The sequence below is a fragment of the Coptis chinensis genome, unplaced genomic scaffold (genome assembly GCF_015680905.1).
Source record: "Coptis chinensis isolate HL-2020 unplaced genomic scaffold, ASM1568090v1 utg1955_pilon_pilon, whole genome shotgun sequence".
Taxonomy (NCBI): Eukaryota; Viridiplantae; Streptophyta; class Magnoliopsida; order Ranunculales; family Ranunculaceae; genus Coptis; species Coptis chinensis.
This window is the reverse complement of record NW_028238119.1, coordinates 118,912-145,230: the sequence shown is the minus strand read 5'-3', so window position 1 is coordinate 145,230 and position 26,319 is coordinate 118,912. Positions and strand designations below refer to the sequence as shown.

The following is a 26,319-nucleotide window of genomic DNA, read 5'->3' as shown; positions in this document are numbered from 1 at the left end:
ACTAGAAACTCTATCCCAAAACACTCAACCACAGTACAAATCCAATTAATAAGGCAATCTTCTAAATACAATGCAAAATGCCCGATGCACTTGTTTTCTTAATTGAATATAACAACATCTAAAGCAACACAAATTTTACCAGCCTCGTCCACAAAACGTGACGCATCGATTTCGAACTTGATTGAATGGTTGAGCGTTTTTGGGTTAGGTAGAGATAAATAAGCCATTGTATATTTATCCATTGTTTGTTCTTGAAAGTCAAGCTTCATTGGTGGTGACAACTTGATGTCTTTTGTATAAGGTAAGAAGATTGAACTTGTATAGTTGGTATAAGAGTGAGGAAAGTAAACCGAGTCATCTTTGTGGGGAAAGTTTGGGTTGATTAGGCTGTTTAAGTAGGTGTCAAAGGTATATGTATGTAGATGAGACGGTAACAGTATATTTGGTGGAGGTGACAGCTTTGGTAGTCGTATATGTTTGTCCATATATTTGACGTTTTTCGTTTGAGTCAATTTATCACTATTTTGCAAATAAATATAAATAAGATAGCTTACAATACAATAGAATACAATAGTGTGGGGGATAGTGTAGAAATACTAAAAAATTTGTATTTGGCTCAAATGAAAATTAATCTCAAACCATTCTTTGTATTATTTCAACTTTTAGGCGTGTTATTTTTATTGAATTATATGATATTGCAACAAAAAATATACAGCTTCACAGGGACGATGAATTAATGTTTACTTATACAGGGTGGATTGTTTGTTTGATTGTTTTTATTTCATATATTAAATATACATTGTGGATTCAAAGTGATCAAGAATTGAACTTCCAACACATATCTACATGACTTGAACTTTTAATTATTGTTTCTCTTATGTTTAAATTTGTTATGTTTAATTAACTATTTGCCAAAATGATAGCGTGTTTTAATATTAAATGTTGTACAACAAGCATGCCAATAATAAAAGTGTATAGTTGTTTAAGAGTGGTCTCATTTCAAAAGTGTCGTCGATATACTTTCTTAAATAAAACAAATTATGTTAAAACTGATATTACCGATCACAAAATATCAAAATTTATGGCACTACATTTGATATTGGATCAAATAATTGCGGGGTGTGGGTTATATTTTTTACGTCTTTGTAACAAACCAAACCAAAAACATGACAATTGATAACATAACTGGATCTTTAAGTAAATTCATAACAAACAATTACTAAAAAAATATCATAACATCTAAATACCACAAAACCCAATTTCCCCAAAACGCTACAAATATAAATAACATCAAACTGCAGTGAAGAATTGTATGATTTGAAATCTAATAGTGAATTCTAGCAATACAAACAATCAATGAAAAAAAGTAAAATATTACAAACAATCATTGTAATGCTCGTGGTCAATATATCAACCATTACAAACATGAAATCTCAAGAAAAAAAATTCAAATGCGAAATAAAAATAAAAATAAAAACATGCTTTTTTTTCCCAACTTAACTTTTGTCATCAAATAAGTGCTTTGATGGTGAAGTCACTGTATGGGAAAGTCTAACCAGCTCCATTAATAGTTGATTATCAAACTAATAGTAACACCATAGAGAAAATTGGATGTGGTATTTGATCAAACTCTTAAACCTGTAATACATCGTGTCTATCATGTGAAAATATTGATATTTCAAAATTCCAAGAGTCGATATTTATCTAAATTGCAAACAACCTTATTTATTTTTTACTAGTATTTTTGCACGTATTTCTTCATTAGTGACGATATAATAATAAATTTCAAAGATTTAAAAAGAATCGAGGAGGTTAGGCATATTCTTTTCAATTTATCAAACTGTGTTGTGTTGATTGAGGCCTGATGATATTTCAAAATTCCAAGAGTCGATATTTATCTAAACCCGTCTCTCTAAGATTTAAGACCAGTCCTCATTTCTTCTTCTTCTTCTTCTTCTTGTCTATTAAATGTGAAGAGAGAAAATGGATCAAAGAGCAGCAGCAACAGTAACATCAACAAGTTCAAGAGCTGCTTACCAATTCCACCCATCAAGAAGTGCCATTATTGACCTTTTCAATCTCTACCTTGGGGTGGGTACCCACTCTCTTTTCTCCTTTACAAAACTATCATTTATTTATTTATTTAGATTTTTTTTTTTGCAGAGAAACTCCCGCCAAAAATCCGAAGACACAATCACAAGAGAAACAACACCGTAACCAAGTTTCCCCTCCCTTTTTTTTTTAAAAACACACTATTTTTTCACTAATGATTACATTTTTCTTCAAAAGATTGATTCTTTTTTTTTTTACTGCAGGAACAAGTTGCAAAAGAGGATTACTGCTCTTAACCGTGATCTTCCTCCTCCTAATGAACAGTTTTTATTCGATTTCGAGCAGCTTCAATCACAATTCCCTGTAAGTTCATTTTTCCAAATGAAAATCTATAGACTGATTGGGTGATCATTGATATTAGTTTGAAGTTTGGAGTTCCTAGTTTGTGAACTGTTAGCTCAAAAGGTTGAGTTTTACTTTGTGCATTATGTTTGTGTGTAGGACCAGGATCAAGTGCGTGCGGTGACAGAATCAGTTCTTATTGCATTGGTTGTACAATGTTGTAATCATTCGCCACGAGCAGAATTTGTTCTGTTTGCCATCCGGAGTTTGTGCAGTATTGGTTATGTAAACTGGGACTCTTTCTTGCCTTCCCTACTTTCTTCTGTTTCTTCTGCAGAAATGTCGGTCGGGCAAGCATTAAGTAATGCTGCTCCATCAAATAGTTTATCACAACCGGGGATAATGCCTTCGTCTTCAACTGTTATTCCTAATTCTTCTAATTTTCAGTCTTCAGTACCCACATCTCCTTTGCCTTCCATTCACGGTATTGGATCTCCTGTCCAGCTTGCACCAGAATCATTGTCTGCTTCTCCTGTTAAGTCTTCTGATGCTTCATACAATAAACAACAGACAGTACAAAGAGCTAATGCCATAAGCTGTTTGCGTCAGATGGCATGCACGATTATATTGATTGCGCTTGAATCCAATTTAAAGCCAGTCACACATGCTGAGATTTTCTCCCACATGCTGAATTGGTTGGTTAGCTGGGATCAAAAGAAACAGGTTACCGACGAATGTGATGGTTCAAAGGCTTGGAAATCTGATAGGGCTCTCAGTGAGTGGCTGCACAGTTGTTTGGATGTGATATGGCTCTTGGTCGATGAGATTAAATGTCGAGTTCCCTTCTATGAGTTACTTCGTAGTGGATTACAATTTATAGACAACATACCGGATGATGAAGCGCTGTTCACGCTTATTTTGGAGATCCACAGGAGACGAGATATGGTGGCAATGCACATGCAAATGTTGGATCAACACCTTCACTGCCCCTCATTTGGAACTCATCGGTTGATATCTCAAGCTTATCCAAGTGCAGCTGGTGAACCATTAACAAACCCGCGATACCCACCGATAACTTATCCGAGTGTGTTAGGAGAACCATTGCACGGAGAGGTAATAAATTTTATTCTTGAGATGCTTATTTAGTTTTGGTTGTCTTTTTGATACAAACACTCATAAAACATACTTTTTTTTTTGCTTGGTAAAAAGTGATATTTCATTAATAAAGGAAAAGTAGGCTGAGAAGGCCTACATTACACAAGAGAAAAACCTAAAAATAAATTTTTACAAGAGATGAAAAAAAAAAACAAAAAAAAAACCCGAGACATGTACCGTCACCCCATGTCTAAAAACATAAGGCGATCCCATCTAGCAACAAAAGACTCAAAGAAATATCCTCTAAACTCTTTGAAGACTTTAGACCACCGAAATAACAAAGCTTTTATCGAGAGAATTGTCTTCTTAAGCGAATTGTCTTCATAAAACATACATCATATGGTCTTTTATATCAGGGGCCCTCTTGTTAAATGTTTTTTTGCTTTTCTGTTGAACTGCCACTTCCATCGATTGTGGTATATGTTAAGTTCTGACTATAGTTTCGTAATAGTATGAGTCCATGAATAAACTTACATTGATTTGTATAACATTTTGCTGCCTTCTGCGGTCATGGCACTTTTTGACAGCTTGCAAACAAATAACTCTAGAATATCATGGCCATGGTGGAAAACCACAGCAATGATCATGATGACCAGGAATATCATAAGTTTTGGGGCACAGTTATTTTGTTTTATTTTCTAAGTGGGGAAACAAAATACACTGGTAGGCTTGTGTGTTAATTTGAGGCTTTATATTGGGCTGCATACGGTTGACAGATTATCATGCTTTCGTGCTGTAGGATCTTGCAAATGCGATTCAAAAGGGGAGTTTAGATTGGGAACGAGCTTTACGATGTCTAAGACATGCTCTTCGTTCTAACCCATCACCTGATTGGTGGAGGCGAGTGCTTATAGTTGCTCCTTGTTATAGGCCTCATGCTCAACAACTGCCCACTCCCGGTGCTGTTTTCTCTTCTGAAATGATTTGTGAGGCAGCAATTGATAGAACAATGGAACTATTGCAATCAACAAATTCAGGCAATACTTTTCTCTACAATCTGCTCTTACACTTCTGTGATATTTTTTGCTTTAGGCCTACACATCACACATCAGCAACACAACTTGTCAGGCATGCAACTTCCATAAATCTGATAACAAGCCCTCTTAAAGTGTTTGCATATTTCGCTACACTAGAGGTTAGATTTGAAGCCTGACATGACAAACTCCTATAAATGAAGGCTCTGTGCGAAGTTATAGATTGAACGTAAATCAAATGAACTTTCCTGTAGCTTGTAAGAGTATTTCCTTTTTTCAGAAATAAACAATCACATAGGAAACTTCTCACCAAACTTTTATCTGAAAATAATTTGCATTGCATGCATGCACATTTCACACCAGCATTTGGATAAAATTAGAAACCAGAATTTGAGATTCTGGTTTTAACTAAAACTTAATCCCTTTGGGCTGTGAAACTTTGTTAAGCTTCCGCATTGGTGCATGTTTTGGATACTATGGCAATGTTCCGAAACATTGTTGACAAAAATAATTTGAATTAAGATATAAAGCAGTTTTATTTTGTAATTTCACTCGAGACAAACTGAAATTTAGGCATGTGACTATCAGGAATTTTGTCAAATACACATGGAGATGTAGTAATGTTTACTTACCGGCTAGCTTAGTTGGTAAATTTTGTGGGAGATGTTACCAGAGACCAGGTTTGAAAACCCACCTGCACCCTAATGTACAACATCTATTAAAATAATATATTGTGCCAATATCTTGGTTAATTATTTTGATTTTATGCGAGATATGCATTTGGTCTTGACCATTTGGAGAATAGTGAGTTGCGGTATGGCTGTGAGGTTCGCAAAATATTCTGATGCCTATAAATACCATGTTTTCTCATCTCACTGATCAGCTGGCGCTTAAATAGTACAATGGTCCAATCCTAGGATGGTAATATGCTATTATTACCTATTTTACCTGCATATTGTGAACACGATAGATGGTTTTTCTGTTTATCATCTACTCCCCTGTTCTTGTGGTCAGTTATATATTGCTGTATGGTTCTAACTTTAAGTATTTCCCTTTATTCACTGTTTTTGGTTTTTTACTTGTTAGTCTGTTGTACAAAATGTGGTGACCTTAGCTTGATAAATAAAATATTCATTTGTTGCATGTTCCATCATTCTATGTTGCAAATACTCAATAATCTGTTTATCACTAGTTCTGGTATATACTCGTTGACAATGGCACTTTCGGTAGGCTTAAGAGGCTAATGCTTTCCGAATTGATCATTCCAGAGGCGCATTGCTGGCAGGAGTGGCTGACGTTTTCAGATCTTTTTTTCTTTCTTATGAAGAGTGGAGGTATTGATTTTCTTGATTTTGTGGACAAGCTTGCGTCTCGAGTTGTAAAGGGTGATCATCAGATTCTACGAAGCAATCATGTCACTTGGCTTCTCGCACAAATTATTCGGATTGAAGTTGTCACAACTGCTTTAAACACAGATCCAAAGAAGGTCCCACTCAAAACATTGTTGTAGTTTATTATGTTGCAAGTGTTGTAGTCTATTTATGCCAACTTATTTTGGAGACTCTCTCAATTTGATCAAAGCATTTTTATTGGGAGACAATCTCATTACAGACCATTTGCACATACTTGTTTTGCAAATTTGGGATTCATGTGAAATGTTGCAATTTTGGTTGTTAGGTGGAGACTACTAGAAAGATTTTGTCATTTCATAAAGAAGAGAAAGCTTCCGATCCAAACAGTGTTAATCCTCAAAGCATCCTGCTAGACTTTATAAGTAGTAGTCAGACTCTTCGGATTTGGTCAATTAACACCTCTATTAGAGAATATTTGAATCACGAGCAGCTCCAAAAAGGAAGGCAAATAGATGAATGGTGGAAGCAATTTACCAAAGGTACATTTCAGTATTGTGACTGGGTTATAACTTGCGATTAAACATTCATTTGTTGCGATTTAATTTTTTTTTTCTCGTATATATTTTCTTTCAACTTTTAAACCCCTTTTATAGTTATGTGCTCTTGAAAGGTCTCACAGGTCATAAATTAGTTGTTATGTTTGCATACAATGGATCAAATCATGTCAGTGTACAATGAAGTTCATATGCGTCACATCATCAGTGGTTCGTCTGTCCACTCAAAATAGTGGAATGTATGAAATGATACATGCTTAATCTTCACTTTACTCTGACCATTTCATGGTGTTGACATCTTTGATCATATACTTATTTTGTGTATTCCACAGAAGAAAGTAGATTGAGTGAAGGTCTCGCAGTTCTTAACATTTCAGTCTATTGCAGGCGAGCGTATTATGGATTACATGAATTTAGATGACCGGTCAATTGGGATGTTTTGGGTTCTTTCATATACAATGGCACAGCCTGCTTGTGAAGCAGTGATGAGTTGGTTGACCTCTGCTGGAATGACAGAACTGATACCAGGGTCGAGTGTGCAACTGAATGAGAGGATCATGGTTATGCAAGAATGTTCTCCACTCCCAATGTCGTTACTATCTGGCCTTTCAATTAACTTATGTTTGAAGCTGGCACTTCAAATTGAAGAATCTTTATTTTTTGGTCAGGTACTGGGTATATTAGTTTGATTTTTATATTTTTCTTTTTGGATAGTACTAAAATTGGAAATAGGCATACATATCGTTGATTTGGAACATTGGTGGGACACACCTAGTAGTCGGTGGAATAATATCTATGAGTAGCAAAATGTTATATTGTCAAGCTTAAGAATATTTTTTATTTTTTGTCCCCTTTTGCAGATATCTATATATTCTCAGCAGTCTTAGTAGTTTACTAATTTCTGTGGTATGTCATGTTTTTTTCTGTGTTGTCTCATCTTGGAGTCTTGGACCTTGAGGTGTTGGGATTCGTTGTTGGGTAATCTGCAGTGAGATTCACTAACTTGTACATGTTTCCGGTTAACCTTTTCTACCATTCTGTTGTCATTGTACTGTAGGATATCTAATCATTCAACTCTCTCTTTCTTTTAATTGTATATCTAATTTTGTAAATGGAAAAAAGAGAGACGATGAAACATAGACTCTTGTGTCCTCGAGCAACTTTATTTTATTCAAGCTCTAATGTAATTTAAGTATAACATGGCTTTATTTGGCTTAAAGTGATAAAAACAAAATCGTGGTAACGAGAATTGTGAAGCATAATTGTGTCACTTTGATATTCCAATTTTCCAATTTTAGCTCTATCTTAGGTGTCTCAGTCCTTTATTCTTTCTTAATTTTGTTACATCTTTTTGATGAACGACGCCTTTTGCTCTTTCTAAATCCTGGAGTTCCACCACTTTGGCAACAGATTTCTTACTTTTGTTTCCGTCACTTTGGCAAAGTTGTTATTATTTTTGGCATTTGCGAAGTTATTAGCATTTCTTGTTTTTTCTTATTTTTGGGATTAATTGTGCTTTTGCCTTTTTCTTTCTCTCATTTTTGTTTCCATTCTGATATGCTGCAGGTTATTCCGAGCATTGCAATGGTTGAAACTTATGTGAGATTGCTGCTAATTCACCCTCATTCATTATTCCGCTCACACTTCACTGTAATTTCCTTACCTTCTCTTGAGTCTCGAGTAGTGATTATTGCTTACGCTTATTTGGTTTGGTAAGAAGATTACTGTATATATATTTATGTTTTTTGTTGCTGTTGTAATTTACTTGACCTCCTAAGCTTTAATTCCTCCCGCAGAATGAGGTAATTAAATATTTTCTTCTGCACCCACTGCTGACGTTCTTACATGTCATGCCCTTCAGTGTCTTAACTGATGGTGAAGTTGCCTCTTTCTATTGAGTTCAAAACTAGCATTAAGTGTAATACTGTAACTCCAACTGTGTTGTCTCAACTCTTAGAGCATCTCTATGTGGATGCCAAAGTGGGAGCATCCTAAAAATTCCACAAACCCAAACAATCATATCTAGGTGGGTGCCAAAGTGGTAGCATCCACAGCCAGGCAACAAACTTGGTAACAAATATGCTACCAAGTTTGTGGATGCAGCGTGTTGTGTTGCCTGGCTTCTCTTTTAAGTTTTCAATGTTTTACGCGACAACCGAGATGGTATTTTTTGTTGGCTAGTTAAACCACACGACACTTCAATTGGTGTGCTACAGTAAAACTGTCACTTGGGGGTGGGTCCCCCAATTTTAGCTGCTATCAGGTATGTTCCACCAAGAGATGCATCAATTTTGTGGTTACCACCCTTCAACTAGGTAACATAATTTGACAAATTTCAGTCACCCACCTAGAGATGCTCTTAAGCTTTGAAGAATCTTACTCAAACCAGTTGGAAAATGGCAAGTAGTGGAGTGGCTTAGGAACTTATAAACTGTTATGCAACACTTTACATCTCCCATGTGGGATTACACTAAACATCTGAACACGCCCCTCACGTGTGGTGTTACTTGAGCCAAAGACAAGGACTAATATTATCAGTGACGTGGGGTGTAAGGGACTTTTGGGCCAAATACTGAAATAGCCTGCTCGATACCATCTCAAACTTTGGAGCACCCAACTCAAAACCAATTGGTGATGAGTGGATCCCCTTCTGGAAGTTGTATACTGCTATGTAAGGCTTTAGATGTCCAATGTGGGTTTACACTAGATATCTCAACATGCGGGTATGTTAACATTTTTGGCTTGTTCTTCTCTGATATATATTTGTGTGCGAGTGTCGCTTATAAACAAATGAAATAAATATCACCTTAGGGAAAGGTTATGCAAAAAGCGTGTAATCATGTTGGTGCATGCTTATAGCACATATTAATTTGCCCCAATGCTCCTTGTGCTTCATTCACCTAACAGTGTACTAAAGGATATGATATGTAATTTCCACTCCTTGGTACTCTAAGTTGTCCACAGAAGTAGTTGTCCCAGGCAGAACTTCCCACCAGTGTTGTTTGTGCTCTTTCGAGGTGGTGTCAGTCGTCCATGTTGTGGGAGCTAAATCTAAGCTATCTTAAGTAAGCCATGATTGGGTGTTGTATATCTTCAGTCAAGCATGCATGCCCTTTATCCCCATCGATGAGCGACGACTTTTGGGGTCATGCTGTTAAAGGCTGGCCTTGGCGCATGTGTCAAGGCATCATCTGTGGAGTAGACACTGAACCCCCTAATTCACAGCCATTCCCACAAAAACGTTATTTCAGGCAGAAACGGTGGATCATAGGGTCTTCAAATTTTGAGGAGTCTCAGTCTCAACATATATTTGTATGTTATCTCAACTTACATTTTTATCAGTTCAACATTGCGCTCTTTCGAGGTGGTGTCAGTCGTCCATGTTGTGGGAACTAAATCTAAGCTATCTTAAGTAAGCCATGATTGGGTGTTGTATATCTTCAGTCAAGCATGCATGCCCTTTATCCCCATCGATGAGCGGTGACTTTTGGGGTCATGCTGTTAAAGGCTGGCCTTGGCGCATGTGTCAAGGCATCATCTGTGGAGTAGACACTGAACCGCCTAATTCACAGCCATTCCCACAAAAACGTTATTTCAGGCAGAAACGGTGGATCATAGGGTCTTCAAATTTTGAGGAGTCTCAGTCTCAGTCTCAACATATATTTGTATGTTATTTCAACTTACATTTTTAGCAGTTCAACATTGCGCTCTGCTGATGAAAGGAACAAAAAAAGAGATGATGTAAGTCTATAACAATGGCCCACTGGTCAACTGAAGGGTTGGTCCCCAAAGTTTTGTGTTTAGTTACCACTTGCAGATGAAGGGGGGGTTGAGGGTTTAGGGTTTAGGGATTGAAAGTAATAAAAGCTATACCAATCACAAAAACGAACAACTTATCGTTTTACGCAGCATCTATAGTGAAGGTGATTATGTCCATAAGGGATTTCTTTTGTTTTGTTTTAAGTTGCATGAGACACAAGATATTCCTTGCACATTGTCAGTAGATTGGAGCTTATTTTGTTTCCGTCAGGTTTATGTAGTTTTGTATAGTGTACTTTTATGTGTTTTTAGATTCTTGTATTTGGAGGACATCTCATCCTACTCCCCTTTTGATTGGAAGTATATACAAATAATTTTTTATGTTTCAACTCATAGTTGGTCATGTTTCCTTTATGGTCACTTTTGTTTACTATTGAATTAGGCCTTCTTTTTGGGTAGAAACTAATTTTCTTAGGGCATATTTTGACTGAGTAAGCTGTAAAATGTAGACCATCGTACGACAGATAGTTTTCTATAGGGTTATTTAGGTCTTAGTACAACTATTAATAGTGACATAGGCTTTATTACAACTTTTCAGATTAATTAGGCTTTAGTACAACTTCTGTCAGTTGACTGAGTGAGTCAACCAAGTTGACCTTGGGTACCTGGTCAACTCTATTGTCTCATAATCAACTGACAGAAGTTGTACTAAAACCTATTTAATTTGTAAATTTATACCAAAGCCTAAATCACTACTAATAGTTGTACTAAAACCTACATAACCTTTATCTATAATATTCATATCCTCCGCCCCCCCCCCCCTTATGTCTTATTTATTTGTTAAAGTTTATTGTAAACACTGCAATTTTTTTTGCAGTCACTTACACAAAGGTCTCAATCCACTCAATCCATATTAAGCAAGCCAACTGTATCCCTTCTCCTGCTGGAAATACTCAACTACCGTTTGATTCCACTTTATAGGTGATCTTTCTTTTGCTTCGGTGACTGGGTAGTAAACTCCTGCAAAGTAATATCTTCAGAATGATTTTTTTGGATTTAACATTGAAATGTAATGACTTGTGTATATCTTGTTAAAACAATGTTTATATCTAGACCATGAAGGTACCTAATAGTGCCAATTTGATTTAAAAGGTTGTCTTTGTTTGCAATACTTAAAAAGGAAAATGTTGCACTTTGTAGGTACCACGGGAAAAGCAAGGCCTTGATGTATGATGTCACAAAATTAGTCTCTATGTCGAAGGGCAAGCGTGGAGATCATCGCCTGTTCAGGCTGGCTGAAAATTTATCAATAAATCTCATTCTTTCAATGCGAGATTTTTTTTTTATAAAGAGAGATTTAAAGGTGAAGAATTAGTCATTTGACCTTCTGACCCACTATTTATAATTCTTATCAAAATTAAAAGAATGTGTACTTTTGCAGGGTCCTTCGGAGTACACTGAAACTTTGAATAGAGTAGCAGTAACTAGTCTAGCTATTACTATAAAGACCCGTGGTATAGCTGAAATTGAGCACTTGCTTTTCCTTCCATCTCTTTTGGAGCAAATTATGGCAACATGTCAGCATACTTGGTCAGAGAAGACTTTACGATATTTCCCACCTCTTATGCGTGATATATTGATGGGAAGAATGGATAAAAGGGGTCATTCTATTCAAGCCTGGCAGCAGGTTTTCATTCAAAACACAATGCATTTCGTGAATGTTTGTTTTGTTTGTAGCTACTTAGCTATGTTACATGGACACATCATATTTTAAAAATAACTCATGTCGGATATGTATCCACGTGTCCATGTCGGACACGTCACGAACACATTGTATGTGAATATGTGGTATACCTTAATTCTTGATATTTCACCGTTTCACACACTTTGTATCCATGTTGGATACGGACACACGTAGCCGAGTCAACGTAACTTAGCTACTTAGGAATGCACTCGCCTATGCCATATAGCCTTTATGTTTCAACATGCATGGTCCATCCCTATCAATAATACTAAGGGCACGTTTGAAAAAAGAAGTTTGAACTTTTGAAAGTTCTCATTACTTCCTTTCAGTTATAATCTCACACTTCAGTAAAAAGCCGTTACTAACGAGTTTGAAGTGTTTTTATTGATCAAACAAATTTATGGACTCTCTGAATCTTCGGAGTTCCACTTATCACCTTTGACTCTTTTGGAGTGAAATAGGGGCAAAACAGTCCCTCAAAAAATTCAAGTTTTTTATGTGGCTAGAATTGAGAAGGAGATTGTTCAGCAAAAAACTGGTGTGTCATGTGTTTCAGAGACAAGATCGTATTTGATATCTCCTCTGAAAACAAAACTTTGCAAACGAGACTTTGCGATATTTTTTTGAATCAGATTCGGAATCCAGGATATTGTTGGAACTACTAAGTGCAGGGAGTTAGTCCCTTTGGTAGTTTACAAGATGTAAAACTTATAATCAACATTTATGCAGGACTTAAGAATTTTAATCATTCACACAACACAGAAGAGACGAGCCGTTTCTATTAAAAAGGAAATCCACCCTGGCAAGGAGAACCTCATGGAGGGAATTCACACCCTCAAGTTTCTTCCACTAGGATACAACATAAAATTTTCACCTGCTAGCGAAGTATTTCTGAAGTCCTAGCTCAATTGTGGGTTTGGGCTTCTTGTGTCGCCATTGTAATAGGATTGATGGCCACCTATTTGGGTGAGAAGTGTTATTTTGACCATAGTAATGTGTAGAAATTTCGACTAGCTGCATGATATCCTCTTTCACACTTTATTTAATGAAATCTTATGTCTTACTGAGGTAAAAAGGTAAAATGAAAAAAACTGAGGCTAATTTCATTGGTCTTTAGCCTGTTACTTTTTGCTTCTTCTATAGATTGTTTTTACTTTTTCTCATGTTTTTTTTTTCTTCAATGTTAAATGGATACGCCATATTTTGAAAATAATCCGTGTTGGATACGTATCCACGTGTCTGCGTTGGAGTGTTGGACACATGTTGTATGTGCTACCTCAAATGTCGATATTTCGCCGTGTCAGACACTTCGTGTCCGTGTCGGATACGGACACATGTATCCATGTCAATGTAACTTAGTTTTTCTTTCTTTGCTTAAATTCTTCGATTTTCATATAAATCTTGCTGTACACTTATTTCTGTTTTACGCTACTATTTATTTTTTGTAATGTACTCTTGACAGGCCGAAACAACTGTAATAAACCAATGCACACAGCTTCTTTCGCCGGCAGCTGAACCATCGTATGTTGATACCTACCTCCATCATAGTTTTCCCCAACATAGGCAATACCTTTGTGCTGGTGCGTGGATGCTTATGCGTGGGCACCCGGAAAATATTAACAGTGCAAACCTTGTATGAGTTCTTCATTCTTCCTCATCATTTTTGATGATTCTGTTATTTGGTTCTGGTCATATTATTCTTGTTTCCCTTACTGCACCCTTTCCTCACTGATGAATTGTCTTATGTCAAACGCAGGCACGTGTCTTACGAGAATTTTCACCAGAAGAAGTGACATCAAATATTTACACAATGGTGGATGTTCTTCTTCATCATATGCATATGGAACTACAACATGGACATCTCTTACAGGTCCATATTTTGACCGGGTTGTACTTAGAAGTTCCAGTTGTTTCTAGAAATTAGTTTGTCTTTGTTTGTTACTGTTTTCAGGATCTTCTATTGAAAGCTAGCACAAACCTTGCCTTCTTTATCTGGATCAATGAGTTACTTCCTTTTGATATTTTGCTTCTAGCACTTATTGACCGTGATGATGATCCCCATGCGTTGAGAATTGTGGTATGCTTATTATGAGGTTTCGATATATTCCTTTCCCTGTGTATTGTTTGCTATGTGATCACAATTAAGAAATATACATATTTACTGTTTGTATACTTACCTGTAAATTAGATTTGAGTTTAAGATTTGTTTATTGTTCCACTGAAGATGAAGTGAATGGAAGCACAAGTAAAACTTGTGAAGTATTCATGGTCAAAAAGATCATATGTTTAGGATCTAGTGGTCTGCCATATATGTTGCTGTTGTCGGATGTGTGTGACCTGCAATGCCATTGAGGGGGAGAGTTTACTAGTCCCCTCCTTCCTTGTGGAGTGTTAACTGGAGTCCACTCCCTTTTTGTGGCATGGTATGTGCCTACCATGTGTTGGACCTTTGATATACATAGTTGAAGCCTCCCTCAAGTTCGAATTTGTAGAGGGAGTCTTCAACTGTGTGTATCAAGGATGGTAGGCACATACCATACTGGAAACGATGGAGTGGACTAGTTAACACTCCCCCTCAATGGGATCGCGGGTCACACAAATCCGACAACAGTTGTTCATGATGATTCTCGTTTTCCAGGGCTTCAATAATTATTACTCGTTATGATGCTATGGTGGAAAAAAATGCGCATGTGGCTATAAATACATTTTCTAATGCAGTTGAATTCTGCCTAAACTAGCAGCCGCTCATCTTACATTTTTGTAATAGATAAAAAAAAAAAAAAAAATCTGTATGCTAAACTACTAATTTGTTTAAGGTAGTTTCTTGTCAACCATTTCACTACCTCAACACGTTACTGTTTAAGTAGAAGAGGATGATAGACAGTGGCGAAGCCAGGAATTTAATTCATGGTGAGCCAGATCATGGTACAGATGCTGCGAAATTTCTTGATATAATGCCAACTTTTCAGAGATCGGCATCCAATATAGTGTCAGAATTTTAACTGTTAAAATTTTGTCAGTATAGTGTGTCCGAATTTTAAACATCTCGAGACTTTGTACTATGAAGGGAAAAGTGAATCTTTTTCAGAAGATTATCTAATTGAACTTCAATGTAAGAAAAACTCAAAATCACATTAAACACACAGAAATTATTGTAATCTTTTTAAAATAAATATAGAAAAGAGATAATATGTCATAAAAAGGTCAATTTTAACTATTTGTAGTTTCATACACTTCTTATTTGGGTTTGAGAAGTTCTAGGTGTGCAATTGCACCCACTCTCTCCGCCGCTGATGATAGATAAGGGCAAAGGACTTAGTTTTATAAGCTAATTTGTGTTTTAGTTATCAGGGACTCTTTTTACTTATTTAAATGGATTAAAGTAAGTATTTTTATACTTGTCTGTTGAACAATCTACTAAAGGAAATGTATCCTTACTATCGTGCAGCTTAGTCTCATTGAAAGACCAGAGCTTCAACAGAGAATCAAATTATTCTGTTTAAATCGCGGGCCACCTGAGCATTGGCTATACTCTGGAATTTTTAAGCGTACTGATTTGCAAAAAGCTCTTGGGAGTCATCTCTCTTGGAAGGAACGGTAATATATTAGTAAATTTACTTATACACAGGCATGACCTACATAAGAATGTCAGTTGTCAATTAATTAATTCTGTCTTGCTCTGACCATCTGATTAATCCAAGCTGTAGATTTGTCTTTGTAGAAGATCTATTAGCAGAAGCTAAACACTCAAGACCAGAAAACCCGTAACCCTTAAGTACCCAAATATGCCACATTTAGGATAAATTGTCTTCTGACGTAATCAGGAGGACATTAAGCAACTGCTTCTTGCCTAACCTTCTATATTCACTATCTCAGGTATCCTCCTTTTCTCGATGATATTGCAGCACGTTTGCTTCCAGTTATCCCGTTGATAGTTTATCGATTAATTGAGAATGATGCCACAGATACAGCTGATAAAGTTTTAAATGCTTTCAATTCTTTCCTTGCTTACCACCCATTGAGGTTTACATTTGTTCGTGATATTCTTGCGTACTTCTATGGTCATCTTCCAAGCAAGCTTATTTTGCGGATATTGAATGTACTTGATCTCTCCAAGGTAATCATGCTTTCTTATCTATATATGTACTGCCTACCTGTTTTGCCTTCTTCTCTTGCATGACACCAAATTTGTTTCAGATCCCTTTTTCTGAGTCGTTCCCGCAGCACATTAGCTCATCGAACCCGGTTGTATGCCCTCCTCCAGAATATTTTGCGACGCTATTGTTAAGTATCGTTAATAATGTCATACCTCCATTAAATAGCAAGTCCAAATCTGGACCGATGGCAGATACTTCAAGTAACTCCTTGCGTGCTGTACATAACAAAACTGCAGCATCTCAGTCTGGAGTAGTAAATGCTTCCGAGGGACACAAGGCATTCTATCAAAATCAGGATCCTGGCACATATACCCAGCTTGTTCTTGAGACTGCAGTGATTGAGCTTCTCTCACTTCCAATCTCACCTACTCAGATAATATCTTCACTTGTTCAAGTAGTTGTGCGTGTCCAACCAACTCTTATTCAGTCCAGCAATGGTTTGCAAGGAACATCAAGTTTTGCTGGGCAAGGTTCTGTTCTACCAACTTCTCCTTCTGGTGGAAGCACGGATTCCTTGGGCACAAGTAGATCTACCCCTTCAGCATCAGGAATAAACGCTGCCAATTTTGTTTCTAGAAGTGGTTATACGTGTCAACAGCTTTCTTGTTTGTTAATCCAAGCGTGTGGTCTGCTATTAGCGCAGCTTCCTCAAGAATTTCATGCACAGCTTTATTCAGAAGCATCGCGTATAATAAAAGAATGTTGGTGGCTTACTGATGGAAAAAATTCACAAAAGGAACTAGACTCTGCTGTTGGCTATGCTTTGTTGGATCCAACATGGGCCGCTCAGGATAACACGTCCACCGCCATAGGTACCATTTTGAATTTTACTTAATAACGTTCGTAAGCCAAAGAAGAGTTCTAGACATGGATCCATAGACTGTTTACATGCAATGTATAAATTTATGTAGACATTGTTTCATCAATTACTGAACTGTTTTAGCAATTACTGATTTTACTATGACTGACACTACAATAATATCTTCTTTTGTATATTCATGTCATCAGGTAATATAGTTGCTCTGCTGCATTCTTTCTTCAGTAACCTTCCCCAGGAATGGCTTGAAGGTACACATGCGCTCATCAAACACCTTAGACCTGTAACATCTGTTGCAATGTTGAGAATAATATTCCGGATTGTCGGTCCATTGCTGCCTCGTCTTGCCTTTGCTCGCCAACTTTTTGTGAAGGTAAAGAAAGTCACCCTTTTTGTCTACTTTTGTAAATAAGCTAAACTTTGGTTGTGATGCTCCAATCGACTAAATCCATATCATAAATCATGGTCCAATGGTTAAGTCAATCCTTACTTTTACACTACATCCCGTATGAAATCGGATTTAAATGAAATGGGGACATCTTATTTTGCATTGAGGGTATAGTGAATAGCAAACTATGAAATGGTAAATAAATGATGAAAATAATATTACTCTATCCTCAACCGGTCAACCCACAACCGTGGCACTAAATTCTGACACAAATTTTCATGTTCTTTCTCCTTTTGGTAGTCCAATTCCACGATGACATTGCCATTGGGATAGGTATTGCTAGAGCCAAAATTGACTCCTACTACTCTTTGGGCCTGGTGAAAATTGCCTAGCCTCCAGGCCTAGTTGTACTGATAATAAATGAAAATAAAAGATCTCTATAAAACTTCATCAAACTCATGGACCTTGGTTGCACTCAGACTTGAAGTACGTTTTCATAGCTCTTTTTGTACCAAGTGGCCAAGTTTCTTTAAACAAGCCTATTGAAACTAAAATCTAAAACAGTGATTCTAGTGGTTTTGAGAAGTAATATACACATATATATATACACTAGTATGTGTGCATGTCCAATTGGACGTGTTATCATAATTTTTAAAAAAATTTACTTATGGACTTATGGTTGTGAATTTCTTTCTTAGATATTCCTAAATTGATTTGTAAACAATAAGGAGAGTATGATATTTTAGCCTAACATACAACAAAAATTGTTTTTTTTTTTTTGTGGTAAAGACAAAAATATAGTTTCTCAACTATTGGTTTTGGAGAGGCGACTAATTTAATTACCAGTTGATTGGTGTTACACCAGTCGCTACAAAGGAGTCTCACCATGGTTGAACACAGCTACTACCGCACTATTGCATGCTCTGCTTTATTCGGTTCATTGGTATATTTAGTCAACTCCAGTGAGTTGCTGAAGTTTAGGATAACCAGTCCCCCGGATAGGGCACTACATCTATATGTTGTTGGCTCTAAAAATTATAGCCGTGAACCTATAACGTTGAATGTGGAGATCAAGCAATTGTTTATTATTGATTCATTCAGTGGCTTTCATTTGCATCTACAGACCCTAGCCTTGCTACTCAATACCATTGCGGATATGTTTGGGAGGAACTCACAGCCATCTACTCCTAACGAAGCATCGGGAGTTGCAGACCTTATTGACTTCCTGTGAGATACATCTTCTTTTTTTCTCTCTTTCCCTTCAGTTTCTGTTTTGGCTTTAAAGTGCCACAATTTTAGCCATCTTTTTGAGTTTTAACCTCAAGTTATTGCGACATATTGTCATTTTCAGCCACCATGCGATATTATATGAAGGTCAGGGAGGCCCTGTACAGGCTAGTAGTAAACCGAAACTGGAGGCCTTAGGCATGTGTGGGAAATTGATGGAAATGTTACGACCAGATGTTCAGCACCTTCTTTCACACTTGAGGGCTGATCCAAATACCTCAATTTATGCGGCCACCCATCCAAAATTGGTCCAGAATCCATCATAGCCGTGGACTATGGTATGCCGGTACTCAGTTCACTCAACAAAGTAGCGATTTTGTTGGCGAAGACAAACATGAAATCTTTCAAGTTCTTGTTTATATATTTTTAACAATACCACCATTTCATCTACTGCCAACCAGTTGATACAGAAAACTTTAGGGATGTCTATAATGGTCGTGTATATATTGTACTGTAGCGCAGGGTTATGTGGACTATAATGTACAGTGGAATGACTTACTAACCATTCCTTAGAGAACCCAAAGACGTAACCCACCGAAAGAGCTCTAGAATTATACCTTTGAACATGCGTGAGCTTTAGAACCTTTCATCGCCTTCGGTCTGTCCAGACTCTCTCAATGAAGAGGCTCGTAGATCTTTTAGTTGTAAATTTCTGTGAATGGTTCCTGCCAATCTAGCGAAAATGACTTGTGTGTATGTGTATGAATTTACTTCTGAAAGGGATATGCTTTGTGACTGCTCTGAGTATCAAGCACTTTGTTTTACATTTATTACCAAGGGATGTACTTCTCCCAAAGTTTCCAGCAACTTATTGCTGAATGTAATGTTTATTACAGATCTTTCTAATAGACAAACTGCACAGGGAAAACTAAAACAAACGAAACATTGTAGAGGCAGATGTTCGTACATAATATATATTGGGCAGTCTATATATCAAAGTAATCTTCACTGGACAAAATCACAGTTATCTATTCCAGTACCAAACTGCAATAAATATTAAATGGAATCGAAGTTGGTATACGAGAAAGAATTGTATATCTTTCAAGATTTTGCATATATCTAAATAAGAAACCATATATGATATGGTTCGTCACATATATCTGAACGAGTACTCTCTATCGGGACAGCCAGCTAATCGTGATCTTTCAATTTTGAGTACATATGGGGCCCCTACATATGCGACCTTTTCAATTTATATATAACAACGTATGGGCACGGGGTTATTAAATAGTTTGACAATATACAGGTGGATATAGGTGGGAATGTGACTTTATTCACCTCTTTATGGTTCAAAATCTTTGCCAAATGTAAAGGGAAATATGGTGGTGACTATTTTTTCAAGTCAAAACGAAAGACCGATATGGTCGTTGAGTTGTGAACTTCGGATGAGATAGGGATGTTTCATTCCGTTCGGCGCATTTTTCGATTTTTACATTCAGACGAAATCCAACATCCTGAGATTAATATTCATCCTTGTATTGACAACCTCACCTTATTTTTCACCAAAATACTGACTATTTGGAGGTGAATATTTGTGACTTTCATTGGAATACTCTGAGCCATAAAACAATTCAATCAGAATTACGAAACAATATTTTTGGTAGAACATAATAATAATATTATAATAACATCGTACCTTAACATGACAATGTATAATACCATATAGTTTTTGTTCTTGTACAGTTAGTTATACTGTTATACACATGTACGGATGTACCAGACTGACTCAACGGTCAAACACAAAACTAAGAATAATGAGTCTTCCCTTCCCAACTCTCTCTTTTCAGACAAACTCTTATATTTTTTAATCATAACTGGCGGCGGCTTTCTTGCTCTTCGTTAAATGAGCTGAATCCTCATTTTTTGAACAAAAAAAAATGACAAAGCCCAAGACTTATCTTTCCAATTTCTTCCTAAAACTCTTCTCTGACAAAGGTAATAGCTTCAGCAATCCCTTTTCCACTAATGAATCTTCTTCTGAAGACTACTTGTTGATGGGCTTTTTTGTTGTTGTTGTTGTTAGGTGATCAGAAAGAAGAAGACTTGGAGAAGATAGCTGCTTCAGAACAAAAGTTTTTCTCTTATGATGCTCTTGTGTCTGCTACCAAAGACTTTCACCGTGATCATAAGCTTGGTGAGGGTGGTTTTGGCCCTGTTTACAAGGTTGGTATTTCATGTGTCTGTGATCTTTTGTATGATAAAGATGCTAAATTTATTGCTGTATTATTCAATGTATATGCTTTAAAGGGTAAATTGGAGGATGGAAGAGAGGTAGCAGTAAAGAAGCTGTCTCATAACTCTAGACAAGGGAAGAAAGAGTTTCTGAACGAGGCGAAGCTGTTGGCGCGTGTGCAGCATAGGAATGTGGTTAATCTCTTGGGATTTTGTACTCATGGAACTGAGAAGCTCCTTGTATATGAGTACCTCCCTCACCAGAGCCTCGACAGATACCTCTTTCGTAAGATTACTAGCCCCCTCCCACTTTGTCGAATTTATTTTGATTTGCTGCATTTTCCATTTTAGCTGACAAGGATGTTTTTTTTCTTCAATTGCATAAGCCACTAGAGAACAAAAATTAGCAAACCTTACGGCTATTGTTTATAATAAATGCTGTAATTAAAGCTGTTGGTTTTGTTTGCTTGTGGCTTGTGCAAGTAAACAAAATCATTCTCTACATAGTTCTGTCACTAAATGATGTTGTTTGTTAGTTGATTAATACACCGGCAGTGATGTTGAAACAGATACGGTGAGAGTTTCTAATATAATTTATGTATACTGACCTTTCAGTCTAGGCGATTATTTTATTACATCTGCAGTCCAAACTGTTTTCTTGTCAAACAACACCAATAAGTCCAAAAGATTAATCCATATTATGACAGGCTCTATCGTATTTGACTGACTGTGATTTCAGAAGAGAAATGAGGACTATGGCAGTTTTTGAAAGCAAATATACTAACACTTAGTTTTTGAATTTAACGAGGCTTGGAAGCAGGCACGTTAACTTACTTATATGTAGCCCCTCTTTCTTCTCCTAGAATTTTACTTTTATTGGTCCAGCCCTCCAGCAGCATAATCGCATCAGATTTACTCTTCTAAGTCCATGATTCCTTAAATTATTTGAGGTGTCTAACTATATCCCTAAACTCCTAAAGTTGGATCAGCCTTACCAGGAAGCAAACATGATAACTACCAGTTTCTTCATTTCAGAGATGGCATATTTCTGATCTTCCTTCACAATGTCATTTCTGTCACCAAATGTCATAGAGCCCTACACTTTTACCAATTTTTTGTTGGATAGGTAGGCTGTAGACAAAATGCAACAGTTAGTTACACAAACTAAAAGTATCTTCCAGAAAAGTTTTGTATAATTTCAAGTGGTGAAATGAATCTTTAGAAAACAAGACGAGAGGTACGTCATAGTCTCATAGATCATAGGAAAATGGCCTTGCTATGAGGAGTTGGATAGTGGATCACTATGAATTGCAGAACTTGTCCAGTTTACCTCAATCATTGATAGATTACATTAGTTCTGTCTTCCTATACAGTACGACTGAGTAATAGATCTAGGTGGGGAAAGATGGTTACTGCCTTTGGACCAGTGAGTTACTCCAATACTTTAGCTACACTATTGGTATCCCTGTAGACATGGTGAATTTCAACCAGATGAAAGCAATTCCATTCTAGTACGGTAGTACCCCCTCCTTGATAATCTTGACTGATCTCCTAGAGTCGCATGGCGTAGCTAAACCCTTTTCAAGATAGCCAGGGTTTCCAACTGTATTATTGCCTTCCGCTGTGTAAAAGCTATTTACTGGGCCAGTATGGTCCTCATGATGCCTCCATACTCTGCCCTGATTCTGCGAAGAATTCCTTATGCAATCTTCATCTTGCCTGCCATAGGTGGCTCCCAAGAAAGTTACCATCATCTTCCCTTAAATTTATGGTCAGGATAAGGTGACTCATACAATTATGAAGTATGCCAAACCATGGCAACAATCATATTTGTTAAGCACCACCTGTTTAATCTCTCGTCATAGAAAGAACCGCTTGGATCTCATTCTTGCTTTTTACACCTTTATAACTGTTTTTTTGTGTGTTATACTATTGTTTATGCCTATTAATATCGATGCTGATAGTGACTTTTGGAGTTTTGGTGATGCAGACGGTCACAGACTAGAGTTAAACTGGAAGAAAAGGTATGATGTGATTACTGGGGTGGCGCGTGGACTGCTTTACCTTCACGAAGACTCGCACATTAGTATCATCCACCGGGACATCAAAGCCAGCAATATTCTTCTGGACGAGAAGTGGGGCCCTAAAATTGCAGATTTTGGTATGGCCCGCCTCTTCCCAGAAGATCAAACACACGTGAACACCCGTGTTGCTGGAACCAGGTATGTACTTGTTTGAATTTCTTATTTCATTGACTGTTTCTTTTGTACTACTTTGGTATACATCCTAACATCTGAATACTTCTTTTTTCGGTTGACAGTGGATACATGGCTCCGGAGTATGTAATGAATGGACAATTGTCGGTTAAAGCTGATGTCTTCAGCTTCGGGGTTGTGATGTTAGAGCTTATTACCAGTCAAAAGAATTCTACGTTCAATGCCAGTAAGGATGCAAGAAACCTACTTGAATGGGTAAGTCGAATTTGCTAGCTCCATTATTTATTTATTTTTTGAGTCCTTGTTATTGATATTCAAGTACGAGATATATTAATCTGTGATTAGCACAAAAATTATTTGCCACTCAAAACAATAGTATGTTGTTTTCAATCTAAAGTATTAAACTATTCATAATATAGAAAAATTCTATCCGTTTGAAGAGGGTTACAGATTATTACCGGGTCGTTTAGTGGTGGTGGGCCATTGGAACCGCAGGAAAAGTTTAAACTTTCCAAATTTTGAATTTGATTAGTATGGGTGCTATTCTTTCTGCAAAATCTTTGTGTGATTCTTAAGTAGAATATGTAAATGCATCGTTTTCCCGAAACCCCTATATCAAGTAAGGATCTTAGAAGAAGTTGTAATGATCACTGTAACAAATAAGATATCGTCAAAATAAATGGCCATTCGTTTGCAAACGAAGATTAAACTCTTCAGCATACAAGTCAATGTAAGTACGAAAGTATGATATTGAACTGTAAAGAGAAAGATCTACTTGTGCAATTCGGGTGTTTAAGCCAATCATGATGTTGGTCAGTATATTTCTCATTATCTTGATGTGGATAAAGGTGGTAGGATGTTAGTCCATGTGCATCGCTGGTTGAGGTTTAAAGGCAGGGAAAGTTTTTCCATCCATCCATCTAAAAATCGTTTAAATGTACTTGTATTTTTGTCATTTTGTGACTTGGTTTTGGAAGTAATAGGTATGATTGTGCTTCCAGGCATGGAAGCTTTACAAGAAAGGAAAGAACTCGGAGATTATGGATGCAATGATTGCATCAGAGGCAGACATTGAACAAGTTGATATGTGCACAAAGATTGGTCTATTATGTGTTCAAGCAGACCCAAAGCTGCGACCAAATATGCGACGTGTGGTGGTAATGCTATCGAAAAAGTCCAACACCCTTGAAGAGCCGGAAAGGCCTGGTTACCCTGGTTGTAGATACAAGAGAGCTAACAAGGTTGCAGGTTCTTCAACGGCAGAATCTGGCAAGTCTTATCAGAGGCCTGCCATTTCTTCCTCCATGACAGGTTCATCAGGCGAATCATCATCACAAGCATTTAGTGCCACCTCGTCTACCGTCACAAAACCAATACCACTTTCACATGGTACCACAGGTTCATCAGGCGAATCATCATCACAAGCATTTAGTGCCACCTCGTCTACCGTCACAAAACCAATACCACTTTCACATGGTACCACGACAGATACCACCACGAGAAGTTCAAGTCCACAATTTCCTGAGAAGCATAGTACCTCCAGATCAACTATCACATACCATTCTAGTGGCAAGAGGCCCATGGTAGGTTAAGCTTCCATTGGTGTAGTTTTGTAAGAACCTAGTGTACAGATGTGTCGTCTACCCCCAGATATAGGCAAATCTTGAAGCCAATAGGTATGAGTGTATGACCAATTCTTTGTAGAGTATTCAATTGTATTCTTTAAAACAAGTGTTAAATAATATATGGAACGTGAATAGAAGAATTTTTTTATAAGACTGATCTATGTTATGTTCTGTGATTCAATAAACCTATCAGTCTCTTAAATCCTACTGCATTAGTTATAAACTACAAGTATTACAATTCAACTGAAAATGGGATACTGAAAACTCCATCTTTTGTATAAAAAAAAAACAGAATAAAAATAAAAATGTAAAAGCCATAGTGGTTGGCATGTGAGCTAGTAGTGACAACTTGGTGATTTCATTCAAAACAATAGGATAAAAATGGTAATGTCAAAAGCTTTACCATCCAGGCATCCACGACAGCAATCCATGTGAAGTGATATTGTTCAATAGAAATGCGCCGATGTAAACTCAATAAGACATCCCCAACCGTTGATTTAACTCTAAAAAACCACCTCCTCTTTTCTGGTCTCTTCATCTTGTGCTTTTTAAATCCCCCCCCTCTCCCATCATCTTCCCCATCACTCACTTCTTCAACTTGTTTTTTTTTTCCCTTTCTTCACTGTCATGGCTACTGAAGAAGTTAATAAGCCACCTTCTCTTCCTCCTTACTCTGAGGTAAGTAACTAAGTACCCACCCCATATGGGGTTGTGTTTTTTTTTCAAAAAAAATAATAAAAAACCATTCTTTATGTTTATTTTGAAAAATTGGTAACTAGACATTGATCTAAAAGTGTGTATCTTTGAATTTTGTTGATTTCCAACAGATGATATTTGCAGCAATTGATTCTTTAAACGACAAGAATGGTTCAAACAGGTCAGCAATATCAACATACATCGAATCAACTTATGGAGATCTTCCAGAAGCTCATTTCAACATCATGACTGAACATCTCAACAAATTGAAAGACAGTGGAGAAGTTGTTTTTCTTAAGAACAACTACATGCGCCCTAACCCTAACGCGCCGCCTAAGCGAGGCCGGGGTCGTCCACCAAAGCCCAAGACTGGTTCTTCTTCTTCTTCTTCTACACCACCTGCTGATGCTTATACTGGTCCGCCTAGAGCTAGAGGTCGTCCTCCCAAGCCAAAAGACCCATTGTCTGTTGCTGCAGCACCGATGAAAGCAGCTGCTGCTGCGGGTAGAGGCCGTGGGCGTCCACCGAAGAAGGAATCTGGAGATGAGGAGACGATGATTACAACGACTACTGTGTCTGCTGTTACTGGACCACCGAGGGCTAGGGGAAGACCACCTAAAGCCAAGACTGAAGTTCCAGTAGTGTGAATTGGAACAACATAGCATGCCCTCTGTTGTTGGTCACTGTTTTACTTATTAATGTTGTGGTTTTTTTTTAAGTTGGGATGTAATGTGTTTGTAAAATATGGCAAACAAGGCTTCTTCTTCTTCTTCTTCTTCCTTTCTGTAGGATTTGTTGTTGGGCGTTTTTTTTTTAACTTAATTTGTCTGTTAGACTTCACTAATCAAATCAAGATGTGTTCTTTTAGTACTTGTCTTGGAATTTATTATGTCATATTGTCATTCTGTTTGATTTGATTGCTTTTGTGGGTTGAATGAAGCATTAATAATAAGTTGGGATCTTGTTCTATTTTAAGAAGGTTAATAATAGTTTGACTGGATTTGCTCCATCCAATAAATCCACTGTTTT

General features: G+C 37.0%; 3 protein-coding genes across 3 annotated transcripts; all 3 read left to right on the top strand.

Annotated features, from left to right (window-relative positions):
• The first annotated feature begins 1,912 nt into the window (after positions 1-1,912).
• LOC147473668 (mediator of RNA polymerase II transcription subunit) lies at positions 1,913-19,420 on the top strand. Its single transcript, XM_086587142.1, has 21 exons — positions 1,913-2,091; positions 2,164-2,213; positions 2,316-2,415; positions 2,554-3,507; positions 4,289-4,526; positions 5,792-6,009; positions 6,201-6,414; positions 6,817-7,097; positions 7,996-8,079; positions 11,066-11,169; positions 11,389-11,551; positions 11,630-11,875; positions 13,395-13,565; positions 13,689-13,802; positions 13,884-14,009; positions 15,381-15,529; positions 15,809-16,049; positions 16,130-16,901; positions 17,098-17,279; positions 18,418-18,521; positions 18,646-19,420. The coding sequence occupies exons 1-21, from the start codon at positions 1,984-1,986 to the stop codon at positions 18,845-18,847; spliced, it is 4,821 nt and encodes a 1,606-aa protein (XP_086443268.1). The 5' UTR covers positions 1,913-1,983; the 3' UTR covers positions 18,848-19,420.
• An 850-nt stretch (positions 19,421-20,270) lies between these two features.
• On the top strand, positions 20,271-24,745 carry LOC147473667 (Protein kinase superfamily protein). The gene is made up of 6 exons (XM_086587145.1): positions 20,271-20,516; positions 20,605-20,744; positions 20,829-21,039; positions 22,744-22,975; positions 23,074-23,224; positions 23,971-24,745. The coding sequence occupies exons 1-6, from the start codon at positions 20,459-20,461 to the stop codon at positions 24,559-24,561; spliced, it is 1,383 nt and encodes a 460-aa protein (XP_086443271.1). The 5' UTR covers positions 20,271-20,458; the 3' UTR covers positions 24,562-24,745.
• A 165-nt stretch (positions 24,746-24,910) lies between these two features.
• HMGA (high mobility group A) lies at positions 24,911-26,157 on the top strand. The gene is made up of 2 exons (XM_086587160.1): positions 24,911-25,272; positions 25,422-26,157. The coding sequence occupies exons 1-2, from the start codon at positions 25,222-25,224 to the stop codon at positions 25,935-25,937; spliced, it is 567 nt and encodes a 188-aa protein (XP_086443286.1). The 5' UTR covers positions 24,911-25,221; the 3' UTR covers positions 25,938-26,157.
• Positions 26,158-26,319: the final 162 nt, after the last annotated feature.

What these genes read in the sequence shown, in the direction of transcription:
- LOC147473667 (XM_086587145.1), top strand. Translation starts at nt 20,459, where the DNA reads ATGACAAAGCCCAAGACTTATCTTTCCAATTTCTTCCTAAAACTCTTC. An exon ending in GTTTTGGCCCTGTTTACAAG is followed by an intron (nt 20,745 to 20,828) that starts GTTGGTATTTCA and finishes TATGCTTTAAAG; the next exon opens with GGTAAATTGGAGGATGGAAG. An exon ending in CCTCGACAGATACCTCTTTC is followed by an intron (nt 21,040 to 22,743) that starts GTAAGATTACTA and finishes TTGGTGATGCAG; the next exon opens with ACGGTCACAGACTAGAGTTA.
- HMGA (XM_086587160.1), top strand. Translation starts at nt 25,222, where the DNA reads ATGGCTACTGAAGAAGTTAATAAGCCACCTTCTCTTCCTCCTTACTCT. An exon ending in CTCTTCCTCCTTACTCTGAG is followed by an intron (nt 25,273 to 25,421) that starts GTAAGTAACTAA and finishes GATTTCCAACAG; the next exon opens with ATGATATTTGCAGCAATTGA.
- LOC147473668 (XM_086587142.1), top strand. Translation starts at nt 1,984, where the DNA reads ATGGATCAAAGAGCAGCAGCAACAGTAACATCAACAAGTTCAAGAGCT. An exon ending in CGTTTGATTCCACTTTATAG is followed by an intron (nt 11,170 to 11,388) that starts GTGATCTTTCTT and finishes TGCACTTTGTAG; the next exon opens with GTACCACGGGAAAAGCAAGG. An exon ending in AACATGGACATCTCTTACAG is followed by an intron (nt 13,803 to 13,883) that starts GTCCATATTTTG and finishes TACTGTTTTCAG; the next exon opens with GATCTTCTATTGAAAGCTAG.